The 18,057-nt window shown below is 35.6% G+C and overlaps 1 protein-coding gene across 4 annotated transcripts in view; it reads left to right on the top strand.

Moving 5' to 3' along the window:
• Hectd1 (HECT domain E3 ubiquitin protein ligase 1) overlaps positions 1–18,057 on the top strand; it is a 95,187-nt gene that overhangs the window by 72,640 nt on the left and 4,490 nt on the right. For 3 of the 4 annotated variants that reach the window (XM_010633565.3, XM_010633564.3, XM_010633562.3), the window contains 12 exons: positions 1,390–1,523; positions 2,752–2,874; positions 4,078–4,234; positions 7,635–7,857; positions 9,397–9,451; positions 9,659–9,841; positions 10,298–10,505; positions 10,586–10,671; positions 10,865–10,992; positions 12,794–12,995; positions 14,989–15,126; positions 15,449–16,056. In XM_010633565.3, coding sequence (XP_010631867.1) covers positions 1,390–1,523; positions 2,752–2,874; positions 4,078–4,234; positions 7,635–7,857; positions 9,397–9,451; positions 9,659–9,841; positions 10,298–10,505; positions 10,586–10,671; positions 10,865–10,992; positions 12,794–12,995; positions 14,989–15,126; positions 15,449–16,056 — 2,245 coding nt within the window. The remainder of the gene's footprint in view (positions 1–1,389; positions 1,524–2,751; positions 2,875–4,077; positions 4,235–7,634; positions 7,858–9,396; positions 9,452–9,658; positions 9,842–10,297; positions 10,506–10,585; positions 10,672–10,864; positions 10,993–12,793; positions 12,996–14,988; positions 15,127–15,448; positions 16,057–18,057) is intronic. The other variant, XM_010633563.3, reaches the window with a different exon arrangement.

The following is an 18,057-nucleotide window of genomic DNA, read 5'->3' as shown; positions in this document are numbered from 1 at the left end:
AAAAAAAAAAAAAAAAAAAAAGATAAGTCTACAGTTTGAATTGGTTTGTGTACCACCTTATTGCAGTCATGAGAACCACTACGTAAACTAAAAGATGGCCCTTCACATCTGTAAGGGGTTAAAATATTTAACCAAGTTTAAGATCCCATTAGCTATAAAACACTTTTTGTCATTAACGTTACAAATATTGCATGCTAGCTCCAACGTGCTACTTATTGCAAAACACATTCTGATTTCAGAACACGTGTTTTGAAAAACTGTATGCTTTAGAAACTTATTAAATATTATATCAGGCCTCTTTCTTCTATAGGCCACCCAGTAAATGGCACTAAATATTTAATCTTTTGTAATTACCAAACCAAAAAATATTTGATTCAAAGGTCTTTAAAAGCACATTTCTAAATAATCGCCTACATGTTCTTTAGAAATATATTGTATCTCCTTCCTTTAATTCTGGTATGTTAGGAAATGTTTTTTGTTTTTTGTTTGTTTGTTTTTGCAGTACTAGTGATTGAACCCAGAGCTTTCACATTGAGCTACACCTCCAGCCCCTTTTTAAATTTTTAATGTGGGGACAAGGTCTCACAGTCATTATGTTGTGTAAGCTGGGTTCAAACTTTCAAACTTGCCTTAGCATCCTAAAGTGCCTGCATTAAAGATGTGTGCTGCCATGCCTGGCTTTGTTAGCAGTTTCCCCCCGACCCCTTCCAGGTCCAGTTTTAATCTCATTATCGCCCCCTCTTTCAGTTTTTATGACAAACAGCTTGTTAGCCAGATCTAAAGCCAGGTCTCACTGATTAACATAAATTGTTTTCCTTTATAAGTTTTTTCATACATACCTCATACATATATATTGGTTTATTTGTTAGATGCTACTGTTTCCTCTAGGCTCCATAAAGACTCAGATCATACCTAGTTTGTTTACAACTATATGTATCAGGTGCCTGACACAGTTTTTGGCACACAGTGTGTACTCAGTTAGCTATCTGTGGTTAGAATGAGTGCGTCCAAAGTATTTTCTTTCCATCATGTTGAGCTTCCTGTTACTCAGAGAATAGCAGTAGAGTTTGGGGAGGGTTTTTCTGTTGTTGTTGTTGTTTTGTGTTTTAATCCATATTGTTGACCCTTTATGTTATGCTTTTGTAGATTCAAATATAGTTTAGGGTTATTTGCTGTCCTGGGTTATTTTTTGCCATGCTTATGATTTATTCTCCATGGTTAATTTATTCCATATGTGTGGTAGTGGAGCATGGGTGGCATCATTAAGTGTGGTCTCTTTACTTAAACCTTTAGAATTTTGCCTCTGTTCTGTACAGCCCAAAATGCAAAGTTCTCTTGCTGTACTTTGTTAATCATGTTGACAATAAGGTTGTTGGTTTTGTTTTCTAGATTTTCTTGATAGCTGTCGTGCCAGTACTCTGTTAGCTGAGCTAGATGATGATGAGGATTTGCCTGAGCCTGATGAGGAAGATGATGAGAATGAAGATGACAATCAGGAGGACCAAGAATACGAGGAGGTTATGGTAGAGAGAGAATCCCCCATTTTCTTCCCTCAGATAGGGTATTAATAATTGAGGGGTGGAAAAGCTAAGTCATAATTAAACTTTGAAGGAAGGATATATGGCACCAGTACAAAAAATGTGCTTAATTAAGAAAAGTACTCTTATGCTTAGCATTTGAGACTTTATATTTGAAAAACAGTACAGTTTACATGATATTTTAACACTTAGAGGTGTGTAAAATTAGAGACAACTATAGTAATCTTAAAGAATATACTTTTTGTAGTTCTTAGCCAGGCATGATGGTTCATGCCTGTAATGCTCAGCAGGCTGTCGAGGATCACTGTGAGAGTTTGAGGCCAGCCTAGGCTACATAGTTCAAGGCCAGTCTGAACTACATAGTAAGACCTTGTTTCAGAAAGCAAAAATGAAAGCTGAGCTTAGTGGTGCACACAAGTTCAAGGCTATCCTGAATTACAGAGTGAGATCCTATCTCAAAAAACTTAAAACACTAAAATATAAAAGACAACAAAAAATTTTATAGTTCAGTAACAGTTTTTAAGTTTTTAGTACTTAATTTACAAGCTGTGTTTGTGTATTTTCTTATTCTAACACAGATGAATGAGGTGGAGGCATAAAAATATAAAAATAGCCCATATTATCAGAGTTAAGTAGAAAAGTAGGGATGCAGGCGTAGGCATTGTGATTCAGAGCTCTCGATGTTTAACCACTGTGATTATCTTCTAATTGAAAGATGTGCCTTAAATATCCTTTATTGTAACTTTATATTTTAAGTTTCTGTGTATAACCCAGCTTGGTGGTCCTTGCCTATATTCCCAAACACTATAGAGTCTGAGGCAGAAGATCTTAGCCCTGTCTCAGAATGTAAAAAGGAGTCTGGGGGTATAGCTCACTGCTGCCTGGGTTGACTCCACAGTACCATCAAAAGAACAAAACAAAAAAACTTTAACATTTTAAAAATTGAAAAGCTAAGTTTAATGAGGTAAAAACATTTTTAAATGCTTTGAATAAATGTTGCTTAGAAACTGCATTATTTCTTACAAAGCAGATTAGTATAAAATGTATAATGTATTAAAATATTCAATTTATTACCTCTGAAGATTGTAATTAAGAGGTTTTTAGTGAAACTTTTATTAATATAGATCGATAGTTTCAGATCAAGGCAGAATGTTAGTGATATACATGAATAAAGTAAATAGATATATATCTCTCGACATTTTTTTTTTTTCAGATTCTAAGACGTCCATCCCTGCAACGTCGTGCTGGCTCCCGCTCTGATGTAACACACCATGCTGTCACCTCACAGCTCCCTCAGGTACCTGCCGGAGCAGGAAGTCGACCTATTGGGGAGCAGGTAATACTGTTGTGTTTATTGTACAGATTGTGCACTTTTTCTTTCACAGAAAAGCACTAAATACGTATAATCATGTGTAGGTAATGTGGGAAAGAGGGAGAGGGAAGGAAGCTACTAGCGTTACAAAAATAAACTTCCCCTATTGCTTGGGTTCCATATTCCAACTAGAATCCTTGATTGCTCTGGCATAATGCAAGTGCCAGTTACTTACTTGAAACCCCTTTGTTTTGGCCTTTTGATAACAGTAAGCACATAATAGGTACTTGTCATTGTCGTGGTGGTGGTGGTGGTGGAATATGTAGCAATAACAGTCTTATAAATATTGATAACTAATAGACGATAGGTGTAGTTCTCAACACTTTATATGTGTTGGCTTATTTAATTTTTTCAAGAATTCTTTGAATGTTTATCGTTAGCCCCAATTGTCAAATGAAATGATTTCTGGAAAGCAAACAAACTGTGGCTCCTAGATGCAAACCCAGATATTCTGATTCCAGAGCTTGTTGTAAAATCTATTGTAAAAGTTAATTTCAGTTAAGTATGCAAACTATAAGGAAGTGTGTCTATTTATCATCTTGACAGTTAATCAACATTTTATCTGTCATAGCATAATTTAAAGCAACTTTGAGGCTTTTTTTTTTCAGGCAGTGTTTCCCTTTGTAGTTTAGGCTGGCCCTGAATTTAGCATGTTGCCCAGGCTGGCTGAGAACTCTCAACAATCCTCCTGGGATTATATGCATGCGCCACCATGCCTGGCTGAGGCATTCTATTTTGTATGTAAATAATTAAGTTTGAAATGAAATTTTTAATTTAAAAAAAACTTACTTTGAAATAATAAGTTCATAGAAAGTTGTAAAAATATCACAAATAGGTCTTATGAGTCTTTTACCCAGTTTTTCCAAATGGCTTAATGTTTCACTGAAATATCAAAGCTATGAAATTGATGATGGTATGGTACATGGGAATGTTTTTTTTTTCATGTTACCACATTTATGGATTTTTGTAGCTGTCATTGAATGCAACTTACTTTTGATAAACTGAAACAATTAAGCAAAATAGATACCTGTAAATGTTAGCTTATTCCATACTTACATAATATGGCAAAATAAGTACAGAGATTATAAAGAACTTTGCATATCACTTTTGGAATAATAGTTTTTATTCTTACAATTTTAAATTATATGTGGAATTTTATTTTAACAGGAAGAAGAGGAGTATGAAACTAAAGGAGGACGCCGGAGAACATGGGATGATGATTATGTGTTAAAGCGGCAGTTTTCTGCTTTGGTTCCTGCTTTTGATCCTAGACCTGGTCGTACTAATGTGCAGCAGACAACCGACCTAGAAATTCCACCCCCAGGTATAGTATATTTGAATTAGGTGATCTGACTTTAAAAGATACCAAATAAGATTTATACAGTTTGAAAAGTAAGATGCTCGTTATGCATATAGGCTATAAGTAAAAATTTGTTGAAAAGCTCTCTTACTAGTTCTTTAAAATATGTGTGTTTTAGGAGGATCGCCCTGAGTTTGAGGCCAGCCTGGGCTACATAGTGAGTTCAGAGTCAGCCTGAACTACAAAGAGGGATCCTACCCCTCCTCCCAAAGTATACATATATATGTTTTAGAGAAGCAAATTGCAAATTTTTTATTTCATTTTATTTTCTTGTTCCTGGAGATTAAACCTAAGTCCTGCATTTAACCATAGACTTACGTTGCTAACTCACAAATCATTTTAAACTTTTAAATTAGGCTTGGTGGCGTGTGCCTATAATCCCAGCACTCTGGGAGTATGAGGCAGGAGGACTGTAAATTCTGGGTTTTGACATGTGTCAAAATAAAATGTAAAGGGTGAGGATGGGGTTTATAGCTCAGTATAAAGGTATTCAGTCTCCAGTACCCAAACACATGTATGTGTGCAAAAAAATAAAAATAAAAGCACCTTGTGTTTTGTATTTTCACTATCTTTAATTCATCATGTACAAATGGGAAATTTTTTCTTCTGTTTTCTCCTGGATAAAAACTGCTAAGAATTTATTCGTATCAACTTTGAGTAGTGCTCTATTGATTTTAGTTATAGCCTCTGGAATCAATTGGCCTGGACACCTTCATCACTTAAAACTTTTATAAGGCATGATAGCCACCTTAATGGCCTTCCTAAAGTTATTCAGGGCTTGCCAGGCATAGAGGCTTATGCAGTTTGGGAGAGTGAGGATTGCAAGTTAGAAACCAGCTTGAGCAATTTAGTGAAACCGTATCTCAAAATTTTAAAAATAACCAAAAAGGCTGGGGATGTAGCTAATTGCTTCCCAGGTCCAATCTGTAGTACTAGAAAACATTTTTAAAAGGGTGGGGTAGAGTTCCAGATCCATCCTAACCTCTGGAACCTATAAATACATGTAGCTTTTGTCATGTGACAAGAGATTTCGCAGATATAATGAAGTTAAAACTTCTAAACATGGGGAGATTATCATGAATTATCAAGTGGGCCCAGTATAATCCAAAGAGTCCTTATAGAAGGAGTGCAGAGAAGTCAGAGAAGATAATGTGACTAAAGATCTTTGAAGGGACCATGAGCTAAGAAATGTGGATAGTGTTCAGAAGTGAGAAAAGTCAAGTAAAGAGATTTCCCTAGGGCTTGCAAAAGGAATGAGTCTTACAAGTCTGTTTCAGACTTTTGATCTCTTCCTGAAGAATGAGTCTTGCAAGTCCATTTTATACCTAATCTCTAGAACTGTGAGATAAAGAGCAGTAAATGTGTTTTTTAAACAACCCAATTTATAATAATATTTTTACTGCAGCAATAGGAAAGCAATATATCAGGTAAGTCCCCTAAACTTGACTAATCCTAAATTTTCATATATCTTACATGGAGGGAATGATAGTCTCTATCTGATTAAACATATTTAAAGGGGTTAGAATGGTGACTGATGTGTGCCTTAGTAGATATTAGATACTGTTAACTAGGCCATAATCCTTACAAAAGAAGACTTAAATTGTTAAGTCTGGAGTATGCTATTTAGTTGATAGATACTGTTTTAAATATGAATGTAGGTACACTTTGTAATGTACTATTCTATGGGTGAATGTGAATTTAGGTTGAATTAAAATACTTGAGGTTCAGCCAGGTGTGGTGGATTAGGCCTGTAATCCTAGCATTCGGGAGGCAGAGGCAGGAGGATTGCTGTGAGTTGCAGGCCAGCCTGGGCTGCATGAGTTCAAGGCTATGTTGAACTATGTAGGGGGGACCTTTTCTCAAAAAAACAAAGAAATACCACTTCAGCTCTTGGGAGACTGAGGTAGGAGGATTTCCATAATTTCAAGCCAGCCTGGGCTACACAGTGAGCTCAAGGCCAGCCTGAACTACATAACGAGACCCTTTCTCAAAATAAAAATCCAGGTGCAGTGGCACATGCCTATAATCTCAGCTACTTGGGAGGCTGAGGTAGGAGGATCATGAGTTCTAGGCCAGCATGGACAATTTAGTGAGATCTTATATATAAAAACTGCTGGCAATATTGCTCAGTGATGGAGTGCTTGCCCAGCATAGGTGACGCCCTGGATTCAATCTCTAGTCTCACCCTACCTCAACTCTCACCCCCTCCAAAAATATATATTCAAGGAAAAGCTAAAACCTAGCTTGGTGGCACATGTTTGTAAGCTGAGCATTCAGGAAGCTGAAGTAGAATAGTAGGTTTTTTTTTTTTTGTACCTGGAATCCAACTCAGTGCCTCATGCTTCTGTCAGGCAGGTGCCGTGCCACTGAGACACATCCCCAGCCCTAAGGATATAAATTTTGAGGCCAGGCTGGGCTATATAGTGAAACTCTTAACAAAAAAGAAAAAAAAAAGGGAGGGAAGAAAGGAAAGTGAGGGAAAGGGAGAATGAATCGGTATAGACCTTTTGTAGAAGTTTTTGGCAGTGTATTTCATATATTCTAATGAAGTATTTTTGCCACTAGTAATTATACTAAAGAATATTAGCATTCTGTTTTATATACATTGATAACTACAAATATACTAAATATGTTGTCAAAATTTTGAAAAGTTGTTATGTCCAGTAACAGATAGGGTTCAGTTACAGTACAGTAACAGTAGGATGTCATGTATGAATAAAATATTTTAGATGGCTGTCATGATAAGAAACAAAGATTCAAGAGCTAATAAAAAGGAGCTCCCAATACATTATTAGCCTAATTATATTTGTGTGTGTTTACCTTAAATCTAACTCATTCACATAGTGTAAGTAAAAGTTTGACTGGTCTTTGGCCCAGAAGAGTTTTTTCTTAATACAGATATTTTTAGTTTTCTAACTGATAAAATAAAAAATGTTTCCTAAGTATTTGTAGAGTTATGTGCTTCCAAAAAAATCCATATCTTACATATATGTTCTGTAAGGTACATGCAATTATTTGTAGTTTGGAGGAAGACAAACTGGAAATGTTCAAGCCAGAAAAGTCTTAAGTAGATGACATCATTTAGCTAATAGATGCCAAAATCAGCTTCCCTCCTTCCTTCTCTTTCTTCTCTTCCTTTCTTCCTCTCTCCCTCTCCCGGTTCTCCCCCTCTCCCTCCTTCCTTCCTTCCTTCCTTCCCTCGCCGTCTTTTTTCTTTCTTTCTTTTTTCTCCAGTATGGCATCAATGAACTACATCCCTAGCCCTTCATTTGGATTTCATGTAGCTTTACCACTTCAGTACAGTTTTCTTTTCTTGACTCTTCTTTTAATATGACTCTTTTTTACATATCTTCCCAATTTTCAGGAACGCCTCATTCAGAGCTCTTAGAAGAAGTTGAATGCACTCCATCACCTCGCTTAGCCCTCACTTTGAAAGTAACAGGTCTTGGAACAACTCATGAAGTTGAATTGCCACTCACCAATTTCAGATCAACCATCTTTTACTATGTACAAAAATTGCTTCAGTTATCCTGTAATGGCAATGTGAAATCAGATAAACTTAGACGTATTTGGGAGCCAACATACACGTGAGATATTTTAACTTTTTAACTTTTAAGTAGATAATGTCATAACATATGAGCTAAGAAGCATTGTGTTTGTATATTTCAGATTGTAGGAGCAGATAAAAGCACTTTTGATTCTGATGGAGAATGCCTCAGTTTTACAACTACAAGGGCATTTTGAAATACTAATCATTGAAAAGCATGCTATTTGAACTCTTTGATCAGTATTGTGTATGAAGTCCTAAATATTTTCTCTTTGGTCCTTATTTCAGTTTGTTTTTTGTTCATTGGCAAATAATTATCAGTGATATTAGGTGTATTTAACATTTGTATGTCTTATATCTGTAATCTGTGAAATGAGAGTAGTTGTGAGTAATAGATGAATTAATATATGTAAAAAGTTTTTTAGTATTGCTGGGGATTTAGCTCAGTGGTTCCATTGCTTGCCTCGCAAGTGTGAGGACCCGAGTTTGATCCTCAGTACAAGACAGTTTTTTAGTAGTTTCAACGGTGTAGTAAATGCTCAATAAGAATTACTTAAGATGGGCTTAATGGTGTACATTTGTAATCCTGGCACTCTGGGAGGATGAAGCAGGAGGATCTCAAGTTTGAGCCTAGTCTGCGCATTTTAGCATCTTAGCAAGCTCCTGTCTCAAACTAAAAAATGAAAAAGAGCTGGGCATGTAGCTCAGTGTTCTGATTTCAATCTCCAGTACCACAGGAAAAAACTATTATAAAATAATCACTGTTTCATAATAACAATGTAAACAATAAATTACTGCCTTATAGTTGTTTAACTTGTTAATTTTTTTATGTTCTCTTAATATCATTGATAATCATATAATGTCTGGTGAAAGTAATTTAAATCCTTTTGAGATAGAACAGAAGATAATATGATTCCCTTCCTTCAATTTTTCTTAGATTTGAAAAATTGACTTTAATCTCTTATATGAATATAAGCTCTCCCAGTCATTGTTATTCCTAGCCTTTTCAGGTAGACACAAAAACTATCCCATTTTATTTTTACAACAATGTATGAATGTCATTTTGCTTTAACAACAATATATTAAAATCCTAAAACTTGGTATATGACATAGAACTTTTTTTATCTTTAAAAGTTCTAGATTTGATAAGTGCTTCTTTTGTGAAAGTGCTAAATGTATGAATCATAAGTTGGGAATATAGTTTCTGCTACTTTCTTTTATGTTTAACAAGTTGGTAATTGTTTTCTTAAAGCTGAGTGGCACACACCTGTAATCTTAGCTTCCTAGGAAGCTGAGGGAGGAGGATCACAAGTTGGAGCCCAGCCTGGGCATCTTAGTGAGACCCTAGCTCAGAAAAAAATAAAGAAGGCTGGGGGTATAACTCAGTGGTAGAACACTTTCCTAGCATGCACAAGGCCCTGGGGTTTGATCCCAACACTGAAAAAAAAAATCTTGCATTCAGTGTTTAATGCAGCATAATATCTAGTGAATGATGCCATGCATATAGTTTTTAAAGAATTGGAGCCTTACTGGAAGTAAGTACAAATCATTTGATTAACTTTAATGTCTTTATGTTTAGAATCATGTACAGAGAGATGAAGGATTCTGACAAAGAAAAGGAAAATGGGAAAATGGTAAGTTATTTTCAGAAAATGGTTATTACTCTTGACTACTAAAATAAAAGGAAAAACTGTTGCATTTGAACATTTGAAGGGAAAAGAATGACTAACTGGAATTCTTTAGATTATGTGCATGATCTTAAATCTACCTCATGTAATGCATGTGAACTATGATAGACTTTATATTTGGGAAAGGCCAACATTTGGTTTTTCCTACTGTAGGGTTGCTGGTCTATAGAGCATGTGGAACAGTACCTTGGCACTGATGAATTACCAAAGAATGACTTGATAACCTACCTGCAGAAGAATGCAGACGCCGCTTTTCTGCGCCACTGGAAATTAACTGGCACTAATAAAAGTATTAGGAAAAACAGAAATTGTTCTCAGCTCATAGCTGCATATAAGGTATATATGGGCATCAAAACACTATTTTGAGTGGCTTTATGCTTTGTTTCGTGTCTTTAAAAACTTCTTATGGGGCCGGGGTTGTAGCTCAGCTTTAAGAGCGCTTGCTTAGCCTGTGCGAGGTATTGTGTTGGATTCCCATCACCACACACACACTGAGACTTTTTTAAAAAATGAATTTGCATAACATTAATAGGGCAATGCTAAAATTTCAGGTAAGGTTTGTGGCATCGGATCTCAGAATAGAGTTCTTTATGGATTTTAATGGTTTAATTTGTCATTTTTAATGGTTTAAAACACATTGATGGCTTTTTTGTTACATGTTACTGTGTTTATATTTCCAAAGAAGAAAGCAGTTATGTGAAAAATTCCAACCTTTTCAAAGTAATATTGAAAGAATGGCAGTGAGTTTTTGAAAATGTGATTAATGGACAATTTTGTTAATTGTTTCTTCAGGATTTTTGTGAACATGGAACAAAGTCTGGATTAAATCAAGGGGCCATTTCTACTCTTCAAAATAGTGATATTCTTAATCTGACAAAAGAACAACCTCAGGCCAAAGCAGGCAGTGGACAGAACTCTTGTGGAGTGGAAGATGTTCTTCAGCTTCTTCGTATTCTGTATATAGTGGCAAGTGACCCTTATTCAAGAATATCCCAAGAAGGTCTGTAAAAACCCTTATTTCATCTCTATAGCATTTGAAAAGCCAGTTTATTTCATTAATTTTGTTAATCAATTTTATAGATGGTGATGAGCAGCCTCAGTTTACTTTTCCACCAGATGAATTTACTAGCAAAAAAATCACAACAAAAATTTTGCAGCAGATTGAGGTAATAAAGTCACCTTGATGAACTTTTCATTCTAAAACTGTTGGACTCTACAGTATTCTCTTTCCTTTATTTTCTGCCTCTTATAATACTTCCTTTCCCACTTATTTAGTAATTTGGGCCAGTAATTATTAAATACATTAAAGAATTGTGATTGCCTTTTAGTACTAAAATACTATTATTTGTTAATTTGCAGGAACCGTTGGCTTTGGCTAGTGGGGCTCTTCCAGACTGGTGTGAACAGTTAACCAGCAAGTGTCCTTTTCTAATACCATTTGAAACTAGACAGCTTTATTTTACATGTACTGCATTTGGTGCATCAAGGTAGGGAGTGCATCTTTTTATTTTTTAGAATAAAAATTTTTTTTGTTACATAAATTCAAAATTTATAAATACACTTGCTTGTGGTATGGAAGATTGAATCCAGGGCTTTGTGCATGTTAGTCATGTGCTCTACCATTGAGCTACATCCCCAGTCATTCTTAAAATTTTGAGACAGGATCTGTTGAATTATCCAGGATGGCATCTTAAGACCAGTGGTGATGCTAGGTATGGTGGTGCAGCCTGTAATCCCAGCACTCAGGAGGCTGAAGCAGGAGGATCACTACAAGTTTGAGGCCAGCCTGGACTACATAGTGAATTCAAGGCCTGCCTGAACTGCATAGTGAGACCCTGTCTCCAAAAAGAAAAAGAAAAAAAAAAATGACTGATGGCAGGCAGGAACAAATTTTGTGTTCTTGTAAAAAGTTGTCATTGTTTAAAATTTTCCATTTTCATTTGTATATATTCTTTATTGGAGTAGTATGGATTGAGTCAGATACTTCTATCAGCTGAGGTTTACTAGCATACACAAATAATTGTTGAAATCTTAGCAGTACCGAATAAAGTGTTTGTAAATAGCTCTAATAATTTTTAAATATATATCTTATGACTATCATTTTTGTCTTACAGACTATACTAGTAGTATACTACTTAATGCATTATATAATTTACTTAATTTTGTATCTCTGTCTTCCTTTCCTAGGTAAGAGTTTCTTTTTTTTTGGTACTCAGGTCCTTGTGCTTGCAAGGCAGGTGGCAGAACCACTGAGCTAAATCCCCGGCCTTTTTCTTGTTTTGTTTTTGTAGATAAGCATTTCATAAGGGGAAGAAATTGTGGTTATTTTGCTCCCTCATCTCACAAAGGGGCCTGAAACACTGTGTATCTATAGTACATTATTGGTGTTCAATATTTTGTGGAATGATCATATATCTTGAATAATTCATCAAAGTAGATGTAATCATAATTTTAAATATAGCTGTTTTCTTTGCTGTTATATTTTTCTAAAATCTAATACCATTTACAAAGCATTTATATTAAGAGAACTGTAGGCCTGTTGTAAATGGTATTGCTTAGGATTTCTGTTCTGTAGATGTGGATATTGATTCTCAAAATACATAACTGATTTGAGATTACAAAAAAAATAGTAGCACGCATGAGTAGGACCTTCATCTTATTCTGAGTTAGAAGTTATTTCTTTCACCCTAAATGGATGAGCTTTGTGTTGTTTAACCATTCTTATGGTGGTTTTCAGTTTGTGTCGTGGAAGTATAGGTGAGTATATTTTAGTTTCTTTGATAGGGACTGTTTGTATTTTTTATGCATTCTGTGAGACTGGACAACAGATTTTAATTGCTAAAATAAAGATGTAAAGGATAGACCCAGTACTTTTCTCAGTTTAGAGAAAATTATAATAAGAATTTCATAGATTTTTTTACTTAGGAAGCAGTAGTTTTTATGCAGGAAAAAAATTAGTATTTATCTGGGGGTGGTGGCATATGCCTGTAATCGAAGCACTCAGGAGTCTTAAGCAGAACCAATTACAAGTTGGAAACCAGCTTGAGTGTCATACCATTTAAGGCCAGCCTGGAGAATTATATAGTGAGACACTGTCTCAAAAATGGTGGGAGCCTGAGAATATAGCTCTGTGTGAAGGCTCTGGGTTCAATCCCCAGTAATGCAAAAAGAAAAAAAAAAAGTTAAACACCCAAGGAAATACTAGATTTCTTGTATTATTTGGCTAGTTTAACAGTACATTCAGCTGTCAAAGCATGTTATACCTACAAACATATTTTTCTATTTCAGAGCAATAGTATGGTTGCAAAACCGACGTGAAGCCACTGTAGAGCGAACAAGGACTACAAGCAGTGTAAGGCGAGATGATCCAGGAGAGTTTAGAGTTGGTCGCCTCAAGCATGAAAGAGTAAAAGTTCCACGAGGTGAATCACTAATGGAATGGGCTGAGAATGTCATGCAAATACATGCGGATCGGAAATCAGTTCTTGAGGTAACTCATATAAAATAACATTGTTAAGGGAGAAGAAATGATACTTAGTGAACCAGCCAATCTTAACTTTTACTGCTTAAAAGTCAGGTAAACTTGAAAAGGGATTTCTTTGAGGAGGCCTTTTTTTCAGGCAGACCTGGCCCACCTCCTCAGGAGTCAAGATCTTTCAAGGTTTTCTTTTATGGAGAGTCTATAGTACTGGAGGTTGAACCCAGTGCTTCATACTAAGCTATCTCATACCCCACTTTTGTCCGGGAGGGGGATTCTTTTTATTTTTTATTTTGAGATACACACTTTTTATTTTTTATTTCTTTTGGTACCAGGGATTGAACTCTGGTCCTTGCGCTTGTGAGGCAGGCACCAGAACCACTGAACTAAATCCCTGGCCCTTGAGGTAGACTCTTAAGTTGTGTAGGCTGGCTTTGAATTTATAATCCTGTTGCCTCAGCCTCCCAAGTAGCTGGTGGGATTACAGGCACATACCACCATGTAAGGTTTAAGATCTCATATATTTAATAAGCAGCAAAGAATATTTGCACTTGTGCTGTGGCAGAGTCTCAAGGCCACTACCCACTTCTTAATGAAGTTGAACTGAATAATAATACGAAGGATTCTTTTCATTTTTTAAGACGGAGACTTGTTATGTAGCCCAGGCTGACCCCAAACTCAAAGCAATCCTCCTGCCTCAACTTCCTGAGTGTTAGGATTATAGGTATGTGCTACCATACCCATCAAAGATTCTTTTTTTTTTTTTTTTTGTACTGGGGATTGAACTCGATCCTTATGGTTGCAAGGTAGGCGGTGGCATCACTGAGCTAAATCCCCAGCCCTGTGGCCTTTTGTTCTGTTAAGCTGTTCAGTTAGATAATCTGCATTTTGGCAGTATACTGTTTTGTCATATTGTTTCACCTACATTGTGCTTGGTATTACATCATTAGACTGTATAAAGAGGCATTACAGTAAATGACAGTATGGAATTTGATATGTTTGCTATATAGATGCTGTTGTAGATATTGCCGATTATATGCCCTAAACACAGTATTACTTATTGGAGGAACTGTGGAAATACCTCTATCACAGATGTGAACTAGCTGGTTTAACCTTTTGGATCTCAAAGTGATTGTGAAAATGACTAGAAGTCTAGACAAAGCTTTATTGCTTTCACTTTATATACAATCTTTCTTTGCCTTTGTTTTATTTCTCTTTGTATTCCTTTTTTTTTTTTTTTTTTTTCTTTTTTTTTTTTTTTTTTTTTTTTTGCAATACCAGGGATCAAACTCAGAATCCTGTACTTGGCAGGCAGGCACAGCACCATTGAGCTACATCGCCGGCCCATCTATGTATTCTTTTAGCTTAGATAGTCCTCAGCTTTTTCTTTTACCATGTGCTGTATGTTTTTATAAGAAATTTCAATCATTTTTTGATTTGACTAAAGTTACAAATAAGTGGAAGAATTTAGGTGTTGTTATCATGAAGAAATATTTAACAATCTGTACACCATCTTTTTCTTGGAGCTAATGATTTAAACTTTTATCTGAAAATTATTTTTTTCCTTTGGCGTAAAAAATTAGATACAGTGGTACCTTGGTTGATGAACAGTTTTGTTTGCAAACAGTTGGGTTCACAAACAGAAGGATTTACAAAATTTTGTTTTTGTTTGCAAACTCTGCTACGAGTGACAAAATGACTGTGGTCATCTTTTCCAAAATTGTAAAACACATTGAGGTACTACAGTAATTATTCTGCAGGGTTGTTAAAAGAAGTAATTAATGTGTGAATAATGCTTAAGTGTGTAATTACAACCAAAGGCATTCTTTAGAATCACTAGAGTAAAATGCCTATGTTGTTTTTAATATACCTCATTGCTGTTGTTTAAAAAAAAGCTATGCCACTGGATCAGATAAGACATTTTTAGTGTTTTGAAAATATATTAAAATAAAGAAACGGTACTTTAGGTTCACTTTTCTCTATCATTTATTTGTTCATATTTTAGGTTGAATTTTTAGGAGAAGAAGGTACTGGCCTGGGACCCACACTAGAGTTTTATGCTCTGGTAGCAGCAGAATTCCAGAGGACTGATTTGGGAGCATGGCTTTGTGATGATAACTTCCCAGATGACGAATCTCGTCATGTAAGATTTATTTCTCATTTTATGATCTGAGTTACGAGTCTGCTTTTGGAAAGTGTTAGGTTCCACATTTAGAACTTAGCCAGATTTTCTGACTCTACTTTTATTATTAAATACTCTTGGCGTTATTAAAATATTTCTAAAGGATAGAATTTATTCAATAAAAAGATACTTAATAAAAATACATATAAAATTTTAGCTGAATTCATGAAGATGTTTAACGTTTATTGGTGTTTTTCCTTTGGTAAGATGATGATGATAGGTGTAGTACTGTTACTGTTACTTTTTGTTTAATTTTGTTTGCATTTTGCCTCCAAAAAATTAGGTTGATCTTGGTGGTGGAGTGAAACCTCCTGGATACTATGTGCAGAGATCATGTGGACTGTTCACAGCACCATTTCCACAAGATAGTGATGAGCTTGAAAGGATCACAAAACTCTTCCATTTCCTTGGAATTTTCTTGGCCAAATGCATTCAAGACAATAGACTTGTAGACTTACCTATTTCTAAACCTTTCTTTAAACTTTTGTGTATGGGTGATATTAAAAGCAATATGAGTAAACTCATCTATGAGTCACGAGGTGATAGAGACTTACACTGTACTGAAAGTCAGTCTGAAGCTTCAACAGAAGAAGGTCATGATTCGCTCTCAGTAGGAAGTTTTGAAGAAGATTCAAAATCAGAATTTATTCTTGATCCCCCTAAGCCCAAACCCCCCGCTTGGTTTAACGGAATTTTGACATGGGAAGACTTTGAACTAGTGAACCCACACAGAGCCAGATTTTTAAAAGAAATTAAAGAGCTAGCCATCAAGAGACGCCAGATTTTAAGCAATAAAGGTCTTTCTGAAGATGAGAAGAACACAAAATTACAGGAACTAGTGTTGAAGAATCCATCAGGTTCTGGACCTCCACTTAGCATAGAGGATTTAGGGTAAGCTTTGTTATATGCATTTTTTAACCTTATGAATAATTTCTAAAGCTTCTGTTTCTCTGTCTCCATTGGTTTGTAGTATATGAGTGAACTATCAGTAGTTATGTGCTATAAGAAATGATATCTTTTTGAACCTTGGTTTGCTAATACTATAATATTGATACTTAGAATGCCACAATATATCTTACTAATCATCAAGCCTCTGGAAGGTTATCTGACTTTCCAAATTAGGAATTTATATATCTTATGCAAAAAGCCTAAGCCAACAATGTATCCATCCTACTTGGCAAAGCTTAAAAATAGTTTGGTTGAAATGTAAGCTTTCTCAACTGCTTCAAAACGTTTAAAAAAATTTTTTATTTTTGGAGATAGGTTCTCACTGTGTAGTCCAGGCTGGCCTTCAACTCAGTGTGTAGCTCAGACTGGCCTTGAACTCTTAGCAATCCTCCTGCCTCAGCCTCCCGAGTGCTGGATTACAGGCATGCACCACCATGTTCAGCCTTTTATAATTTTTTTTTTTGTATAATTTTTTTATAGTTATCATACCTTTTAGCATACTTTCCTGTTTTGGAGTTGACTGCAAGTTTTCGTATTTTCCTTTTATGTTTTCTGGTAAGACTGGAAAGTTGTTGGTAAGTGGAAATTTGGAAAGTTTCATAAATAGTTTTAAAGTTAACAGTGTTTCAGTCAACAGTGTACCGTATATACTCATTGAAGGTGGTTCCTTTTTTTTTTTTGTACCTGGAGTCAAACTCAGGACCTTGTGCTTGCAAGGCAGGTGTGGTGCCATTGAGATAAATCCCTGGCCCAGTTCCATAACATTTTAATTGAGCTAAAAATTTCTGTCACCTCGCATTTTTACCATATCTTTTGTATGTTCAGACATTTTTTTAAAATTAATTAATTTATTTAATTATTTTGGCTTTTTAAGACAGGGTCTTCCTAAGTAGTTCAGAGTGGCCTTGAACTCACTATGTAGCCCAGACTGGCCTTGAACCTACAATGATCCTCCTGCCTCAGCCTTTCAAGTGCTAGCATTACAGGCATGCACCAACATGCTCAGCTGTTTATAGACATTTTTTAGACACACAAATGCTTACCATTATTTAATCATTGCCTATAGTATTTAGTACATTACGATGCTATGCAGGGGCTGGGGATTTAGCTCAGCGGTTTGGTGGCCTGCCTTGCAAGCTCAAGGACCCGAGTTTAATCTCTGGTACCAAAAAAAAAAAAAACAACAACAGCAACAACAACAAAAAAAGATGCTATGTATTTTTCTAGAAGAGGGGCAGTAGATTACATACCTTATAGCTTAGGTGTATAGTAAACTATACCATCTAGTTTTGTGTAAATACATCATATATATGTACAACAACAAAATCTTACCCCTCTGAAGTAATGAGAACCTACTTTTAATCCTTATCTGTTTATTCATTTGTAAGTGGACATAAGGTTGCATACATTATCTATTACAAGAAAAGTTAAACCATGAGGCTGGGTATTTAGCTCGGTGCTTTTGGTGCCTGCCTCACAAGTGCAAGGACCCGAGTTCGATCACCGGTACAAAAAAAAAAAGAAAAAAGAATTAAACCACAAGAAGAAAGATATATTAAACTTGCCGGGCGTGGTGGCACACGCCTGTAATCCCAGCACTCGGGAGGCTGAGGCAGGAGGATTGCTGTGAGTTTGAGACCAGCCTGAGCTACATAGTGAGTTCCAGGTCAGTCTCAACTACATAGTGAGACCCTGTCTCAAAAAAAAAAAAAAAGAAAAAAAGAAAAGAAAAAAATATATATTAAAGTGTAAATCACATGTAAAAATGAGAGCACAACATTGTATGATGCAGAGCTAGTGAGCTCCAGGCTTGGTAGTTACAAGACACCTTTCAGGTTTCCTTATTAAATGATATATGACTATTTAGGTATTTTTTCCTAAATATAAATATTTTTTGTATACAGTGTGACTATAGTGAAGCAATAGTATTTTCCTGAGGGAAAA

Source organism: Fukomys damarensis, unplaced genomic scaffold, assembly GCF_012274545.1.
Source record: "Fukomys damarensis isolate Sample0158 unplaced genomic scaffold, DMR_v1.0_HiC HiC_scaffold_17, whole genome shotgun sequence".
Taxonomy (NCBI): Eukaryota; Metazoa; Chordata; class Mammalia; order Rodentia; family Bathyergidae; genus Fukomys; species Fukomys damarensis.
Note: the sequence above shows the minus strand (reverse complement) of the source record. Positions and strands in the feature narration are given on the sequence as shown.